At 46.2% G+C, this 16,590-nt stretch overlaps 1 protein-coding gene across 1 annotated transcript in view; it reads left to right on the top strand.

The window, feature by feature from the left end:
- Positions 1-15,971, top strand: part of grm8b (glutamate receptor, metabotropic 8b) — a gene marked incomplete at its 3' end in the record, with an annotated part of 96,755 nt that extends 80,784 nt beyond the window's left edge. The window contains exons 6-10 of the mRNA XM_084476711.1: positions 225-422; positions 7,396-7,535; positions 8,045-8,980; positions 14,882-15,128; positions 15,922-15,971. Coding sequence (XP_084332837.1) covers positions 225-422; positions 7,396-7,535; positions 8,045-8,980; positions 14,882-15,128; positions 15,922-15,971 — 1,571 coding nt within the window. The remainder of the gene's footprint in view (positions 1-224; positions 423-7,395; positions 7,536-8,044; positions 8,981-14,881; positions 15,129-15,921) is intronic.
- Positions 15,972-16,590: the final 619 nt, after the last annotated feature.

The raw sequence follows: 16,590 nt of genomic DNA, 5'->3' as shown, positions 1-16,590 counted from the left end.
ACGACTACTCATCAGAGAAGAGATCGAGATATTTGTGGTATTTCTTTGCCCATTCTTATTCTAAAAATTTCCTATCGCTGTAACTCTCTCCTGTACTCCCGGTCTGACACGCAATCAGATTTCCCAACTGGGATTGACAAAGTGCATTCCCATCTCATCTTTATTCCTTTTCTGCAATTTCTTGAAACCTGAGGCGTTGCGTCTGTCCCTCCTCTCCCGTCAAGGGCTGGAGAAGGTGGGCCGGGACTCCACGTACGAGCAGGAGGGGAAGGTTCAGTTCGTGATGGACGCCGTCTACGCGGTGGCCCACGCGCTGCACCGCATGCACCGGGAGCGCTGCTCCGGGCCCGGCCTCTGCGCCGCCATGGCCAACATGGACGGCAAGGAGCTGCTCTCCTTCATCAGGGCTGTCAACTTCAACGGTAAGAAGCCCCCTGGGCTTTCAGGGGGCGATGGTCACTGAGGTTTCGATTGGGGTTTGTTCAGGGTTTCGGTAAACCCAAGAATGCATTTGATCAGTTGAATGACGTTCCGGTTGGTTATTTTTGATGAAAAAAATAACGAGGTAAATTTTTTTTTTTTATGACTTATTTTTGCATTTTTATGCTTTAGTATAGAGTGAGATAGAGATGAAGGTATGGGAGATAGAGGGGAGGACATGCAGCAAACGACCACAGGCAGGATTCAAAGCTGCGTTCAGGACTGAGGCTATATGGTACTCGCTCTACCTGGTCAGCCACCAGGGCGCCCCTAACCCTAACCAACTTGTTTTTTCCACACACACACACACCCCAATCCTAAACAGAGGTTTACCTTGTTTTTATCATTAACAATATTCTTAAATTAAGTGTAATAATACATTTAATTGTGTTTCTTCAAATGAATCATATAACTTAATTATTAAAAGAGCTGTTGGTAAGATTTATCAGCAGTCCTTTGAATGTAATCTGTTACACAAAAATACCATAGCCTCTGTGATAATATCTGTTCTGGTTGACTAAATAATATCTTACCTTCATTTATCTTGCCTCAAACTAAAGTCATTTGCGGACCCTTCATCCAATGATTCTTACATTTAAATTTTTTTTTTTATAGAAAGCCCACTGTCTTCTTAAATAAATGGGTCATATTCATATGATGTCATTTTATAGTATACTCATATTACATTGTCATCCTATTTGCATTATCATCTTATTCGCACTATCCTAATATTACAACTTTTAAAAATCTCTAACAGTGTGATTCAATTCAAACTCATTTCTAATAATTTAAAACGATTCACAGACATTCAAAAGCGAAGCAAACAAACATGATTGACTCATGATTGAATCAGTTGTATTTAAACAATGAAAGCAACACACCAGTCTCAAAGCTCCCAGCTATATTTTCCTAAAGCTCCCTTTTGTTTTCATATTTTTTATCTTCAAATTGCTAATTGCTTATAATCAATTTGCAGCGAGTATAAACTTCCTCACTGAAGTAGTAATTAAAACTGGTGAGTGTTGGACCACCGCCGGCAAATGGAGGTCTCTCGCGCTGCCTGGGACACCACAAAATATTCCAGCTGACGCATTAAGACGTCAGTCAGGGTGTCCAGCAGGTCTTCTCGTTAGTCATCTTCTCTGTTATTCCTGTCCATCAGAGTGTGTTTTGATCACTCCTCTCTAGTGCTCACTTGTCAAGGCTCAATAGTCGTCACTTTGTCAGCAGGACTTCAGAGATTGCTTCTGTTCATTATTTTACACACGTCGATTATCTCTCCTGCAACGATTTTTATATTGAATAAAATACACGCACAGATAGTGACCTGTGTATATATATGTGTGTATATTTTTATATATATATTTATAAATAATAACTTTTTAAATATCTTCAATTAGATTTAATACAGTTCTATTTCATATTTTGTCCCTTTTTTAGGTGCTATAAAAAGAAACCAAATGATAAGTATAAGCTCCACAAGAGAATAAGTTGGCAGAATCAATTTGCACGGTCTGCCTTTTACAGGGAATTATATATTCTATTAAACCCTTTAGTTTTGGGTCTTTAGCCTCCTCCCAGCACACCATGGCGATTTTCTCCTTGTCTGAAAGAGAGATCTCACTTACACCACTTTGTCAACGTATGCTCAATCAAGAGGAACACACCCTTTATTTCTCCTCCATCCCCAGCGATGTTTGGTTGTAAGAAAGCACTCTCGAAGAGCTAGCTTCAAACAGGATAAAAAAGATCTACACTAAGACACCATCTCCCCAAGTCTCACGCAAGACGAAATGCACAAAAGCTCCATAAAAATATTTTAATTTGGAAATAAGATATACCCGTTGGAGTTCCTAAAACAACACAAAATGAGACGAATCCTACATTCAGAGTAATGTGCCGCAAACAGACAATCTGTAGGGATTAGAATAGAAAACCGTTGATAAAACACTGGGCTTAGAAGCTCAGCTGGTTACTGGGTTCCTCTGCTTTAGTTCAGCCATGGGACAGTACAGCTCTGGCTGCTGGAGGTGTGTGATGCTGAATAGCTTTTGATTAACAGCTGTTGTTCTAGTCACAGCCGTGCCCACACTGTCTGACCCCACCTTTCCAATTGATCCAACCTCCAGGGAACTGTGGAGGATACCGTGCATGCTTATATACTGACTAAGCCTAGCTCTGCATTGCTTTCCCACAGATCTTTACCACAAACTAAATCCAAACTAAACCGTCTCTGGTTTCTATTACCTTAACCAAACCTGTCCTAAATTAAACCATTTGACTATAAAAACATAGACTAATGCATTCTGTCAAATTGTCAAACATTTTTGTCAATTGTCTGATAAATATTGAGGGAAAGCGAAAGGGACGGATTCTGTCCCGGTTTGGAGGAATACGTAATACTTGGTTACTCGGTACTCTATCGGCGTACACGACAATGAAAGTGGTTTCATTGTTGATTATGTTGTGAGTATCTTGTCTACGCTCCCGTCCCTGTTCAGCTGAACAATTAGGACAGAGGGTGCTGAGAGTGTATTACACTAAATTCCATTCATCTGTCTTGGATTCCTAGCTGTTAAAAGTTATGGTTCATTTGATTTGTACCGCAGAAGTATTCCTTCACAACACCATCCATAATGGAGAACAGATACAGATGGATACCTAACCAGACAGCTCCCCCTCCTCTCTCTCCTGCCATTCCTTTCCTTATACAAGAACCCACCCTCTCCTCTTCATTTCTCATTCGCTTTCCCATCTTCTCTCATCCCCTCTCCCCCTGTCTCCTTTCATATTTTCCCCTCTTCTCCTCTCTTTCCCTCTCCTCTCTCCCCCTCTCCTCTCATCCTTTCCCCTTTTCTCCTCTCCCCCTCTCCCCTTCTCCCAGCTTTCTCTTCTCTCCTCTCTCCCCCTCTTCTCCCCTTTCTACCACTCTCCTTGCCCCCACCCCCCGCTCTTTCTCTCATTACTTCTTGTCTCCCTCCTCTTCCTCTAAGAGTAGAGGGAGCTGATTTGAATAATCCCCTTATCTTGTTCACTGTCATCGGTTTAGGAAGAGAGGGCGAGAAAGATAGACATACAGAGAGAGAAGCGTGGGCGTGAGGGAGAACGAGTGGGGAGAGAGACAGAGAGAGAGGGGGAGAGAGAGAGAGGATAAAGCATGTGGTGGATGTATGTTTTTCTCCTCAGATCTCTGTACCTGGAAGGGATTCGTTTAGCTGCCAGAGCCAGGGAGCGTGTGAAGAGAAGCAGAAAACATTGAATTAGTGGAGGAGGTGGGAACCAAAGGGTGTTTATTGTCATGGCCGATGTAAACCCACTGCAGCCCAACCTTATTACCCATGTCCCTAATGGTGGGGCTGCTGTGTACGTGTGGGGGGCGGGAGAGTTTGTGTGCGCAAATGTGTGGCCATGCTTGCGTCCGTTTTCAGATTGGTGTGTGCTCATATGGGTGTGACTCTGGGTACTTATCTGCATTCATGAGGATGATCTGTTTGGGTCGTGAGTGTGTGTGTGTGTGTGTGTGTGTGTGTGTGTGTGTGTGTGTGTGTGTGTGTGTGCATTCATGCGTTCATCTAACATAGTGTATTTGTGTGTGGCACTGACCATGCACCCTATGCTTGGGTGAGCCTGTTAAACGGGATTTTCAAGGCATTCATCAAACATAAACACAGTTAGCCCTATAACCACTCGGTCTCTGCTCCCGGCTCAGTGCGTCTGAGCGTGTGCGTGTGTGTGTCTGTGTGTCTGTGTGTGTGTGTGGGTTTGTGGGACCCTTCATCCTGAATTTGAAACACAGTGAATCAGACGTCCACGGTAGGCACACACAGCGCCCTGACTGTGTGCCTGCTAGCCCGGGGCGCATTGCTAACGTAAGCGCGCTAGACCCCCCGCGCCCTCATCGCTCCATGCATGCATGTATTTATAGCGGTGTTTGTGCTAATGTTAGCGGTGGCTAGGATAAGCCCATCTGTAAGGAGTCTTTGTATCGAGCCTTGTGTGAATGTGATTAGCAATGCGTGGGTGGGCGAGGCATCATGGAGATTGTTTTTGATGAGTTGAGACAAGGACCGATGAATCATGTTGTTGATGTTTCAGTGGGAGAAAGTTTGGGCTTGGAACCGAGTTTGCCCTGGATCCTCGGGTAAATCCCTGCTGCTCGCCGCAAGACTGGAGAGACAGTGTATAGGGCTGTGAATATATGAATATATAAAGACATGTGTTTCAAAACACTGCAAGGACAAGGACGACATGGTCTTTGGTACACAGATAATCTGTTCTAAAACAAAAACAAGGAGGATGTAGTCACCTGTACGTATGAATACACAAGTAAATGATGTGAAGAATAATACGAAACAATGATGATAAAGATAATGAGGTCATTGATCATGACCGTAACATGTGAGGAAATCTCCTACCTTGAACATGGGTAAAGCTAATTAAAATCTTTTAAGAAACGTGCTCAAGCGGCCCTTTTGTTGTTGCTCAAATTAATAATTTGTGATTTAATTGGAGTAACCCTATCCAAAGGGACATGAAGCATATGCGAATGGATTACATGTCAAGGAATCGTTAAAGTTAAACACCGCAACACAATAGCATCCCATAAAATATAGACCCAAATCATCATCAAGTACATGATTACATTAAAAGGAAACCGGGGGGGGTTTTCCTTGTAGACCCTATTTTCCGAACATCTTTGGTCGAAGGGACTCACGCTGACAACAATTTTCGTAATTGGTCCAGTATTATGGAAATTAGACCAATTTCAAAAACAGTTTCAGCATTTGTCCCATAAACCCAAAATCTGTGTTTGATCTGATTAATTACATGCTGTTCACCTGTTAACCTGTAAATTAAGTTGTTTTATAAATTTAGTGAAACATTGCGGGGCAAACAAAAAGTACATTAAGTGCAGGACCAAACGGCAGTTTTGAGCTCAGAGCCAGAGTCTGAGCAATTAAGAAAGAAACCTTAAAACCCAAGCAACATCAAACCTGGTCTACCAGACGTCCCAGTGAGTCTGGGAGGGGAAAGACACTGAAGCTACCTCTGATGAAGGGGACGATGATGCTGATGATGTTAGCACCCCGGCAGAGCTCACAGACCGGCCTCCCGACGTCCACCGTCCGTCCCTGAGAAACGATGACTGCTACTGCTACTGTCTAAGTTAATGTTCTGTCGCCCAGCAGCGTTTCACCTAACATGATGCACCAGACTGCATTAGAGACATGTCATGAATGAGCTGGTGGTTCATCAGGAATGCCTGTGAGGAGACTTTGGAATGGTTAATGGACTGCATTCATATTGCGCTTTTCTAACCAGTGGCCACACCCATTCATGGACACATTCACACACCGACGGTGGTGTCAACCGTGCAAGGCGACAGACAGCTCTTCAGTAGCAGTTAGGGTAGGGTGTCTTGCTCAGGGACACTCAGCTAGGAGGAGCCGGGGATCGAACTAGCAACCTTCCGGTTACCAGCCAACCCGCTCTACCTACTGAGCCACGTGTGAGACCATGGTTGAACACCCTAACCACGGGGCTATCCTGCCCTCGTACCAAACGATGGCAGGGGTTTAGTAATGAGGACTCCTGTGTGTGTGTCCTTCCTCCATCTCATCACAATCTCAATCAGTGCATGAGGACCTCCCAACCTGACGCAACGCCGCTCGTTACTGTAAGCACTGACAGCTGGCTGGAAGCAGCTGGAGGCATGACCAAGACGGGGCTGGAAACAGGAAATTACGGCAGCGGACATATTGTCAGCTGCAGGGTCTGGATGCTCTGCCAATACAGGAAATGAGGGTTTGGATTTGCACAGGTTCAGGTCTGTTAGGAACAAAGCAGCTCCTCCGTGTAATTTCTTCAGCAGCTCCACAGAGATGATGAGCCAAGCGGTGTGTGTTTGTGTGTGTGTGCGAGGGGCGGGGCTGTTAATATATCAGAGTGCACCGCGTTATTGTGGTTCTATCTACAAACCATCCTTGTGAGGAAATAATGGAGATCGGCTTTCTGTTCTGACAGGCAGCGAGCATGTAACCACCAGATTACAAAGCTGAATATTGCTCTTGCGTTCTTTCCAAAAAAAAAAAGTGCAATCTTTTTCTCCAGTATTCTCAACTTTTGGGTGGAAACAGGTCCATCTGCTTGGATCTTTCCAATTTCCTCCTAGGCTTTGGATGGTGGCGCGGTTCTGATCTGTGGAAAAGTTAATTGAATGCTAAACACAGGTTAGCATACAGGCCAGCCCCAGGGTCGGAGGAAATAAGGGAAGCCCAAAGCATGCATAATTTCCATTATCGCCGACGGCTTAGCACAGATGCTAACATTACATAACCATGTATGCCTTCATAAATACATGCCTTTCTATAAATTTGGTTGTGTGTTTGTTTGTGTAATGAATGCTATGGTCTTTCTGATCCATTCTCTTTGGTATGGTGATCTGTAGGGTTTTCTTGGTTTTATTGATCTTGACCTTAAATCAACCCCATCTCTTGAGCTCTGGATTCTCTAGCGCTTACATTTGTCATTTTGCCTCCAGCACAATTTGATCAAATGGCAGCAGGGACCTTTCAACCCCAGACACGGTCCTTATCTGGCGACATCCTGGGAACACACACATATAAATATATATATAAAGAGTTTTTTAATGTAGAAATATATTTATATATTCTCCTGTTCTTGACAAAGAATCATAACTGTTGGGGTTTCCTAGCAGATCAGGGATGTGAGTGTAGTGGTTTCCATGGAGATATATCCTTGGGATTTTGAATAAAAAGCATCTGCTCTTCATGCTCACCATTGCTCATCATTGTGTTGTTATACTGGCAGCTGTAAGCATATTGCCTCGGTTCCTATCACCTACGTCACAATAACCCCTGGACAACACCTGATATGTGCTTCCTGTTTTCACAGGAAGTGCCGGGACACCTGTCACTTTCAACGAGAACGGTGACGCACCCGGACGGTATGACATCTTCCAATACCAGATCAATAACCAATCGGCAACAGAGTACAAGGTGATCGGTCAATGGACCAATCAGCTGCATCTCAACGTAAGAGCTGCACAACTCGATGGCATAACCAACACACAACACAGATAGTATAGTGAGGTGTAATATAGAATACGACGTGTTCCACATCCTTAAACGGTGTTATACCTCATTTGTAACTCATAAAAGTGTATCTTATCTATTAATGTGTTGCATAGTATAAAGATGTGAATCTATACCTTCCGTGAACTATACCTGTCTTAACGGCTGATTATGGTTCCACGTCGACGCAACGCAAGGGGGTTTACGGCCCCATTACGTTCTTGCAGACCCTCCTTGCATCCACCGCAAGGGCCGCGCCTCCCAAAAATTGTAACCTTGCGTTGACGGCGACGCAGCAGCAAGGGCTGTGATTGGTCCGCTCACTCAAACCCGGCGCAGAGCCAAATCAGGACTGCGTCGAAGCGTCTGCGTGGTCCTTGTGCTGAGTCGACGTGGAACCATAGTCAGCCCTTAACTGTGTGCGATACAGCACAAATGCCCGAGCTGACCGCTGTCGCCCTCCTCCCCAGATGGAGGCGCTGCAGTGGGCCAGCGGTGACTGGTCGCTCCCCGGCTCGGTGTGCAGCCTGCCCTGCCGGACCGGCGAGAGGAAGAAGGTGGTGAAGGGCGCCCCCTGCTGCTGGCACTGCGAGCGCTGCGAGGGCTACCACTTCCAGGCCAGCCAGTTCACCTGCGAGCTGTGCTCCTACGAGCAGCGGCCGGACCACAACCGCACCAGCTGCCAGCCCATCCCCATCATCAAGCTGGAGTGGAGCTCCCCCTGGGCCGTGGTGCCCGTCTTCATCTCCGTGCTGGGCATCATCGCCACCACCTTCGTCATCCTCACCTTCGTGCGCCACAACGACACGCCCATCGTGCGGGCGGCGGGCCGCGAGATGAGCTACGTGCTGCTCACGGGCATCTTCCTGTGCTACGTCATCACCTTCCCCATGATCGCCGCACCCGACGTGGTGGTGTGCTCGTTCCGCCGCATCTTCCTGGGCCTGGGCATGTGCTTCAGCAACGCGGCGCTGCTGACCAAGACCAACCGCATCCACCGCATCTTCGAGCAGGGCAAGAAGGCGGTGACGGCGCCGCGCTTCATCTCGCCCACCTCCCAGCTCTTCATCACCTTCTTCCTCATCTCCCTGCAGCTGCTGGGCGTGCTCATCTGGTTCGCCGCTGACCCACCGCACACCTTCGTGGACTTTGGGGAGCAGCGCACGCAGGACCCCGAGAGGGCGCGCGGCGTGCTCAAGTGCGACATCTCGGACCTGTCGCTCATCTGCTCGCTGGGCTACTCCATCCTGCTGATGGTCACGTGCACCGTGTACGCCATCAAGACGCGCGGCGTGCCCGAGACCTTCAACGAGGCCAAGCCCATCGGGTTCACCATGTACACCACCTGCATCATCTGGCTGGCCTTCATCCCCATCTTCTTCGGGACGGCGCAGTCGGCGGAGAGGGTGAGGCACCGTGAAGTCGGCTGAACCGTTGCGAGGGTTTTGTGTTTGAATGATGCAACGGTGAAGATGGTGGATATGTGATGCAGCAGTGGAGTAGTATATATATATATATATATATATATATATAGTATATACGTTTTAAATTCAACACATGTCAGTTTATGACATGTTCGCCAAACAGAACATCTCGGCAGTGGATTTTGTTGAGGGTAGGAAGGGATTCTGCAGACCGTTTGGATGACAGGGGGGCTAGGCACCTCGTTCCAGCCTAGAAGAACCATACAGGGAGAACTCTGGTCACACTCATCATGAGAATGTGGTTCAGGGGATCCAGGGGGACCAGTGAGTTTGGATCTAGGTTGAACCTAAGAATTTGTCTGGGAGGATAGTTTTCCGTTTTATCATGAATGGTATCTGAGTCCTCCATCTGAGTCCTCATAGCGATGGTGTTGCTAGGCGAGTGCTAGGGGGAGGGGTTCTCCTTGTATGTCTTGAGCAATTACATAAGTTAACCCGTTCATACAGAAAAATCGTCCCACTCATTGAGCGAGATTGGACATGATCCATTTGAACAAGAGAGACACTGGCTACAACACTGGATGGGCGCATCTCTTGTGCGTGGATGCTGTAGGGGCGACTGCACTGTGATTGCTTGAAAGCTTTCATGCAGAACCATTTCAGCTCTAAGAATAGGGTATAGAAAGGATATATATTTCAAGCAGATGCTTTTCAAACACACACACACACACACATATGCTTATGTGCGTTTGCATGTGCGTGACTATAACCAGGCTATGGTTTGTCCCAGGTAAAGTCACACCACAGTGAACATTGCTTAAAATTGTGTTCACGTTGGACGGTAGTAGATCATACGGTTTAGCATTAGAACTACAGCAGAGCTTTGAACTTCACTTTGAAAAGGGATCGGTGTGTGTGTGTGAGTGTGACTGTGTGTGTGTGTGTGTGTGTGTGTGTGTGTGTGTGTGTGTGTGAGTGTGACTGTGTGCGTGTGTGCGTGTGTGTGTTCTTCTCTCTGCCTGTCTGTGTGTATGTGTTTGCTCTTTTGAAATGTTCAGCATTGCAAAAATCTTTCAAGCGTACCAATGATTTGAGTGACATTAAATAACGATGCACAACGTTGCACGATTGCAGCGATTGGTCACATCAGGCTCGTATCAAAGCCACTGGAATAAAGTCGTGGGAGCTGGATTTTTCTATTCATTATCGCCACGCTTTAACAGCCTCCCCATGAACCTTCTCTGGTCAGTACCAAGAGATTGAGCATTTCTTGGGAGCCATAGATCAGCCTCCACACTTCAGGCTGCTTCCAAGGCGATGGAAAGTTGATGTAGCGAGGTCAGATAGCCAGGCTCAAAGCAGAATACATTTGTAAGCAAAGCAATCTTTTGTAGACTGATTCAGTGGCTTAAAGGTATGAAATGAGGCATTCCACATTAAAATATTTAAAAACGACTAGACCTAGGTTATTTATTTGTTGAGTTATGCACTTACATTAACCCATTATTAAACAAGGTTCAAACCCAGAGAAATCCATAGTTTTATTCAAGGTAATAGCCGGTGACATTTGGTAAGATTGCATATCCCCTGGACCCCCTAACTTCTAGGTAAAAACGTGAAAATAGTAACGTAGTAGAGACCTAATTAATTGATATAATTGATTGATATAATAAATATTTAATTATTGATCTAGTTCAGTACATTGTGCTACTATGCAAAGCGGCTCATGCCAGTCACCAAGCTAATGCAGGGTTTCACACATTTCCTACACTTTCCTAGGTTTATTTTTGTCCGAGAGAATGACCCAATCCGTAATCAATAGTGTTTCACATACAATGACGTTTTTTTTATCCATTCGAAACAGGTTCAAATGTATTTAATTGTATTGCTGCACCCAACACATTGATTTGCTCTCCCTCTGTCTTAACAACCCGTTGGCAACGCACCGTCTATGAACCGCCCCTCCTCTCCGTGCACACTCTGAAATCAAAGCATGATGATGCGGGGGAGGAAGGATTGTCGGTGGCTCTTCCCCGCAGAGAAGACGGCTGGCCGAATTCATGAATAGAATCCTTCCGGAATTAACCAATCAGTATAAGGAATTCTCAACAGAGAAAAAAAACAAAACGAATAAAACATAACCCTGTACTCGTTTTGTAGGCGCTTTTTTGTGTGAAAATGCGAGATACTCAATGGATTAAAGCAAGTCCATCCATGGGGAACATTGGATATAGCTCCGGTTTGATTGCATTTTTGTAAGGCTATTGTTAAGCGCAGGGTACTTTGTTCGCCTATTGTGGAGACATGAGTGCTGCTGCCCGACAGCCTTACCTAGAAGCTTCAGGACTCATACCCTTTGATCGCATCGCTACTTCCCCGCATCCGATCACTGTAATTGTAGCTAAATATCCGTTGAATATATAATGTCATTGTAAAACACTTTCAAAACCCCATCTGGGCAAACTCATCAGGTGGTAAAAGGTGTTTTAAGTGTGCCTTGCTGTTTGAATACCGGTCAGTGTAAGGAACAAAGTTCATCTTTAGGCGGCAGGATGTGGGTGTTAGGTGTGATAAGCCACTTATTGGGCCCAAATCAATCAATGACCCCGGACCAAAGGCTGTTATGGTAGGCAGTGCAGCCTGGCGTGGTGACCCTCTGGTGGGGCCATAACACGAATCCTCCGACCCCTGTTGGAGGATCCCCATGTTCAGCATGGCCTCGCTTTAATTACCTTTGAAGCAGTGTGTTACCATTCATTTAGACATAGAAATGGGTTTAATTATAAGGACTGTTTTTGATTACACCTTTTATCTCATCTCTCCGAACACCTAAATAAACTTAATTAGGCTGTGGGTTTAAATCCGTCGCACCTGTAAGGAAAGGTTTAAGCAAGTTTATAAATTATTCAGTGACCTACTTAGTAATTGGGTTTAACATTTTCCAGAAGATCTGTATTATTTATCTATTGTATTGGATTGAATATTGTAAACATAATAAGTCTAAGGAATTGGAGTCTGGATAAAAAAACTAGAAGCACGAGAAAGAATGGCCTTGAGGGATGTAGCCAACCGACAATGCAATCAGTGTGCGTGTTCACACTCATGTTCATTTGCGTTATCATGCGCACGTGCAAGAAAGACGGGCCAATGTTATCTCTTCTATCGCCACAACAAGCCACAACACCTTTATCACAGGTGTATCTCATGCCGTTAACAATGGCCACTGGCATGCCGACGGACACCTAATTAGTGGAATTAGCTACACCTGTTTTCACCTCTTCCACCTCTGATGAAAGGCCTCCTTCTGTAAGGAATGAACAGCAGCTCACAGCCGTGGCCTCATTGAGTAGAAGCAGTCGCTGCATCGTCTTCCTCTGAGATGTATGTGGTCCACATGTTTCCTGTTTCCTGTGACTTCCCTTTCTGTCTCCGCCCATGACTTCAGTGGGAAGACGGAGACACCCCCCTAGACCACTTAAGAGTCCCCTAATGAGACCACCAAGACCAACAGCCCCACTAACTAAACAGACGATTAAGACCGCTAAAGAGCCCTAAAGCAGAAGCGCTCCTCGTCGTTAGTGACACAAAGAGGCTAAGGAGCCAACCACAGCTCTCTAAGCACTCTCTACAGTGAAACCGTGATAGAGATAATATGGTTATTATTATTAAAATAAGTAAGAAATAACGGCCATTGGGCATTAAACTGTTCAGGGTTTTAATAGTATAGTATTAGCAGTAATATTTTAACATGGTTAAGTTAACATGGTTCAGTTGTTGTGTGAGCAGCTTCCTGGTTCTCACAGAAAGCAGGGAGCAGAATATCAAAAGGCTGATTTATTATGCAGGGGAGCATAGAGACTCTCTCTCTCTCTCTCTCTCTCTCTCTCTCTCTCTCTCTCTCTCTCTCTCTCTCTCACTCTTGCTCTCTTTCTCCTGCTCTCTCTCTCTCTCTCTTTCTCCCTCTCTCTCTCTTTCTCTTTCTCCCTCTCTCTCTCTCTTTCTCTTTCTCCCTCTCTCCCTCTCTCTCTCTCTCTTTCTCGCTCTCTCTCTCTCTCTCTCCCTCCCTCTCTCCCTCTCTCTCTCTCTCTCTCTCTCTCTCTCTCTCTCTCTCTCTCTCCCCTAACTGTAAATGTCAGGGAGCTCCGCGCTCTCCATGTGAGACGGGACAGGCCCTGATTCCACATCTGAAGGAAGAGGTCCTCCACCTCCTCGCGGGCCCCTCCATCCCCACCTCCAGCGTAGCAGTAGTGCTAGTAGCAGCAGCAGCATAATCCACTACAGACACAGCACAGTACCCCACGCTGTACAGTAGCCTTGCAGAGATGCCAGACAGGTGCAGCATCATAGGCTCAGCCCATGTAAAGACCCATAGTACGGAAGCTGTTCTCTGAGATAAGCCGGGGGGGGGGCTTATGTTTTCTCCATGTTTTCATCGGGGTTCCGACCTGATCTCCTCCCCACACTCTGTCGATCTCAGAGTCTGCAGATCACCAGCCCTGTGTCCTGTGTTCTCCCTTAAAGGTCCCATGACATGCCACCAGGTGTGAGTGTGATTAGCCGCTACAAGCCGTTTTGAAAGAATCAGGCTCTTCTGACATCACAAGTGGGCGTGTCCACCTAGACGTGTGACGGATAGGTGAGCAACGTTTGCTACAGTCCACTGGGTAGGCCGGTAGACTGATCTATCCAGCACACATCTAGGTGGACACGCCCACTTGTGATGTCAGAAGAGGCAGATTATCAAAACGGCGTGTAACGGCTAATCACACTCACACCTGGTGGCATGACATGGGACCTTTAGCGGCGGGTTGTATGTGGGCCTTCTCCCTCCCTACGGCTCCTCTCCGCCTTCTGAGAAGAGTCGGTGTGAGGCTGGCGACTGGCCCACAGCTGCTCTGCATGGGGCCCCTGGGGGACGGAATAGCATCTGTTGCTAAGTTGTTAAGGGGTAGGACTCTGTGGGTGCTCGGCGAGGCCCCCTGCTGTTCCTGGCTCGGAGCTGGGTATTGCCTGCTGCCGATGGGTCTCACTTCCACAGGCGCTAAGTGACCAGCCATGAGAACTCTCTTTAATATTCTATCACTTTTAATTCCTTTATTCTTTTTTTATTTTATTCGCTCTTTAGTAGCAGTTTATTGGCAAAATACATATTTTGTGAACATATTTGGTTTTAATGTCACGATTCCAACTCCTTTTGAATTGATTTATCTTTCTCTCTTCCTTGCCCTCATTCTCGTTCTAGCTTTAATGCAGCTGTGTATTCTTTTCCTAATCCTATTATCCTTTCGTTTTGATCTCCCTTTCTTTCTTTTCCTTGTTATCACATAGTTTGCTCCCTTTCTTTATTTGCCTCTCTCGTTCTCATTTTATCTACCACTCCCTTACTTGCTCTCTCTCTCTCCCTCTCTCTCTCTATCTCTCTTTCTCTCTCTCTCTGTCTCACCCTCTCTCTGTCTTTCTCTCTCTGTCTCTCTCCCTCGCCCTCTCTCTCTCTCTCTCTCTCTCTCTCCCTCTCTCCCCTCTCTCTCTCTCCCTCTCTTTCTCTCTCTCTCTCTCTCTCTCTGTCCCTCTCTCTTTCTCTTTGTCTCTCTCCCTCTCTCTCTGTCTCTTTTTCTCTCTCCCCCTCTCCCTCTCCCTCTCTCTCTATTTCTCTCTCTGTCTTTCTCCCTCTCTTTCTCTTTGTCTCTCTCTGTCTCTATCTCTCTCTCTCCCCATATATATCAAAAAACGCACACAACAAACTCTGAAAAATTTGAAGAGTTTGAAATCTGAAGTTTGAAAAACTCTGTTTTCAAACTCCGTTTGAAACAGCCTAAAGTGAGAACGACCCTCGTCCGAGCCGCTGTACAGTAGACGTTCTACAGCCTGCCTCTCCCTCCCCAGATGTACATCCAGACCGCCACGCTCACCGTGTCCCTCAGCCTGAGCGCGTCCGTCTCCCTGGGCATGCTGTACATGCCCAAGGTGTACACCATCCTCCTCCACCCGGAGCTGAACGTCCCCAAGCGCAAGCGCAGCTTCAAGGCCATCGTCACCGTGGCAACCATGACCAGCAAGCTGTCGCAGCTCGCCGCCGAGAGGCCCAACGGGGAGGTGAAGACGGAGCTCTGTGAGGGGGTGGAGCCCACAGGTGAGCGGCACGTGCATACACACATACCTGGACACACACACACACACACACATACATGGACACACACACATGGACACACATACATAAGGATACATCCACACACACACATACACACATGCACACATAAATGGACACACACACATGCATGTACACACACATACACATACATGGCTACACACATGGACACACATACATAAGGATACATCCACACACACACACATGCACACATAAATGGACACGCACACATGCATGTACACACACACAGATGTGTGATGGTTAGGAGCCAACAGAGGACACACACATACATACAAACATATGCCCACACACTAAAGTAAATATGCCAACATACACACACAGATATACAACATACGGATATCGTACTTCTGTCTAAGAATTAATTAATTTACTTAATTTTGTTTACCAATCAGTGTAATCTGTAACTTTAAGAGAAAGACGTGTTTGGGTTGTGCACTGAGAGGGGGCTTAGACTCCTACTGGGAGAGAATCAGATAATGCCACACTTTCTCAGAATCCCAATCTAATTCAAACTTCAAAGCCACTTCCTGTCTCATAAGCAAATGCGCAGGACTTAAAGGCGTTGCTTTCATTTTTGGGTTACTTCATCAAAACAGCTCACACTAAACACAAATCTGCCTCCAGCTTAGTTACCACCTTAGACATGATAATATTTCCTTTTCATCTCCCAAAAGTGCACTGCTGAATCAGAGAGAACCATGATGGATGTGCAGGAACCCATGGAATTGGGATTTCACTGTGTCTTTCTCCTCTCCAGTGTCATCCACCAAAACCACATATGTCAGCTACACAAACCACGCCATCTGAGGAGCGGCTGGGGGGCGGCACAGAGGAACAAGATGATCCCGGGCCTTTTGGCGGGAGGGTTCTGGGAGCGGTCGTGTGATATACAGAGAGCTCTCAGCACTGCAGAGGACTGGGGACCCGTGGTGCACTGTACAGTCTTTACACACAGGAACCGTTGGTTTTACCACTAAGAGACGTCTGAACAGGACACCTGAACAGTTTCTAAAGCCAAACCATCTACAATCTCCATCTCCATCTGGGAGGCAGGCCAGGTGACTACAGAAGAAATTATTGAAATCAGAACATTGCATCTTAAGGAAATGCAGTGGGGGGAAAAATTGTTCTGAGGGGCAACATTTTGTGTTGATATTCTAAGTGTGCGTAAAAATGTGAAAATGTCCTGTTTGTGTCTCCTGTTGTCTGTCTGTGGACCTGCATCCTGATATGAATCCGTTTTTTTGTTGTGCTGGCTAATTGAGCGGTCGTTTTACTGAGAAGGTGCTTAAAGGTTGTATCGGCGACGTTGGGTGACGTCACTTCTGTTTCTGGTATTTGAAGCGAGATCCCAAACAAACAGAGCCAGCTCGCTTCCGTGTAAAAAGCTGTAAAAAGCTTCCGTGTTTCGTGCGTCCAGTAAAAA

Source organism: Micromesistius poutassou (assembly GCF_964030765.1).
Source record: "Micromesistius poutassou genome assembly, chromosome: 13".
Classification (NCBI taxonomy): Eukaryota; Metazoa; Chordata; class Actinopteri; order Gadiformes; family Gadidae; genus Micromesistius; species Micromesistius poutassou.
Note: the sequence above shows the minus strand (reverse complement) of the source record. Positions and strands in the feature narration are given on the sequence as shown.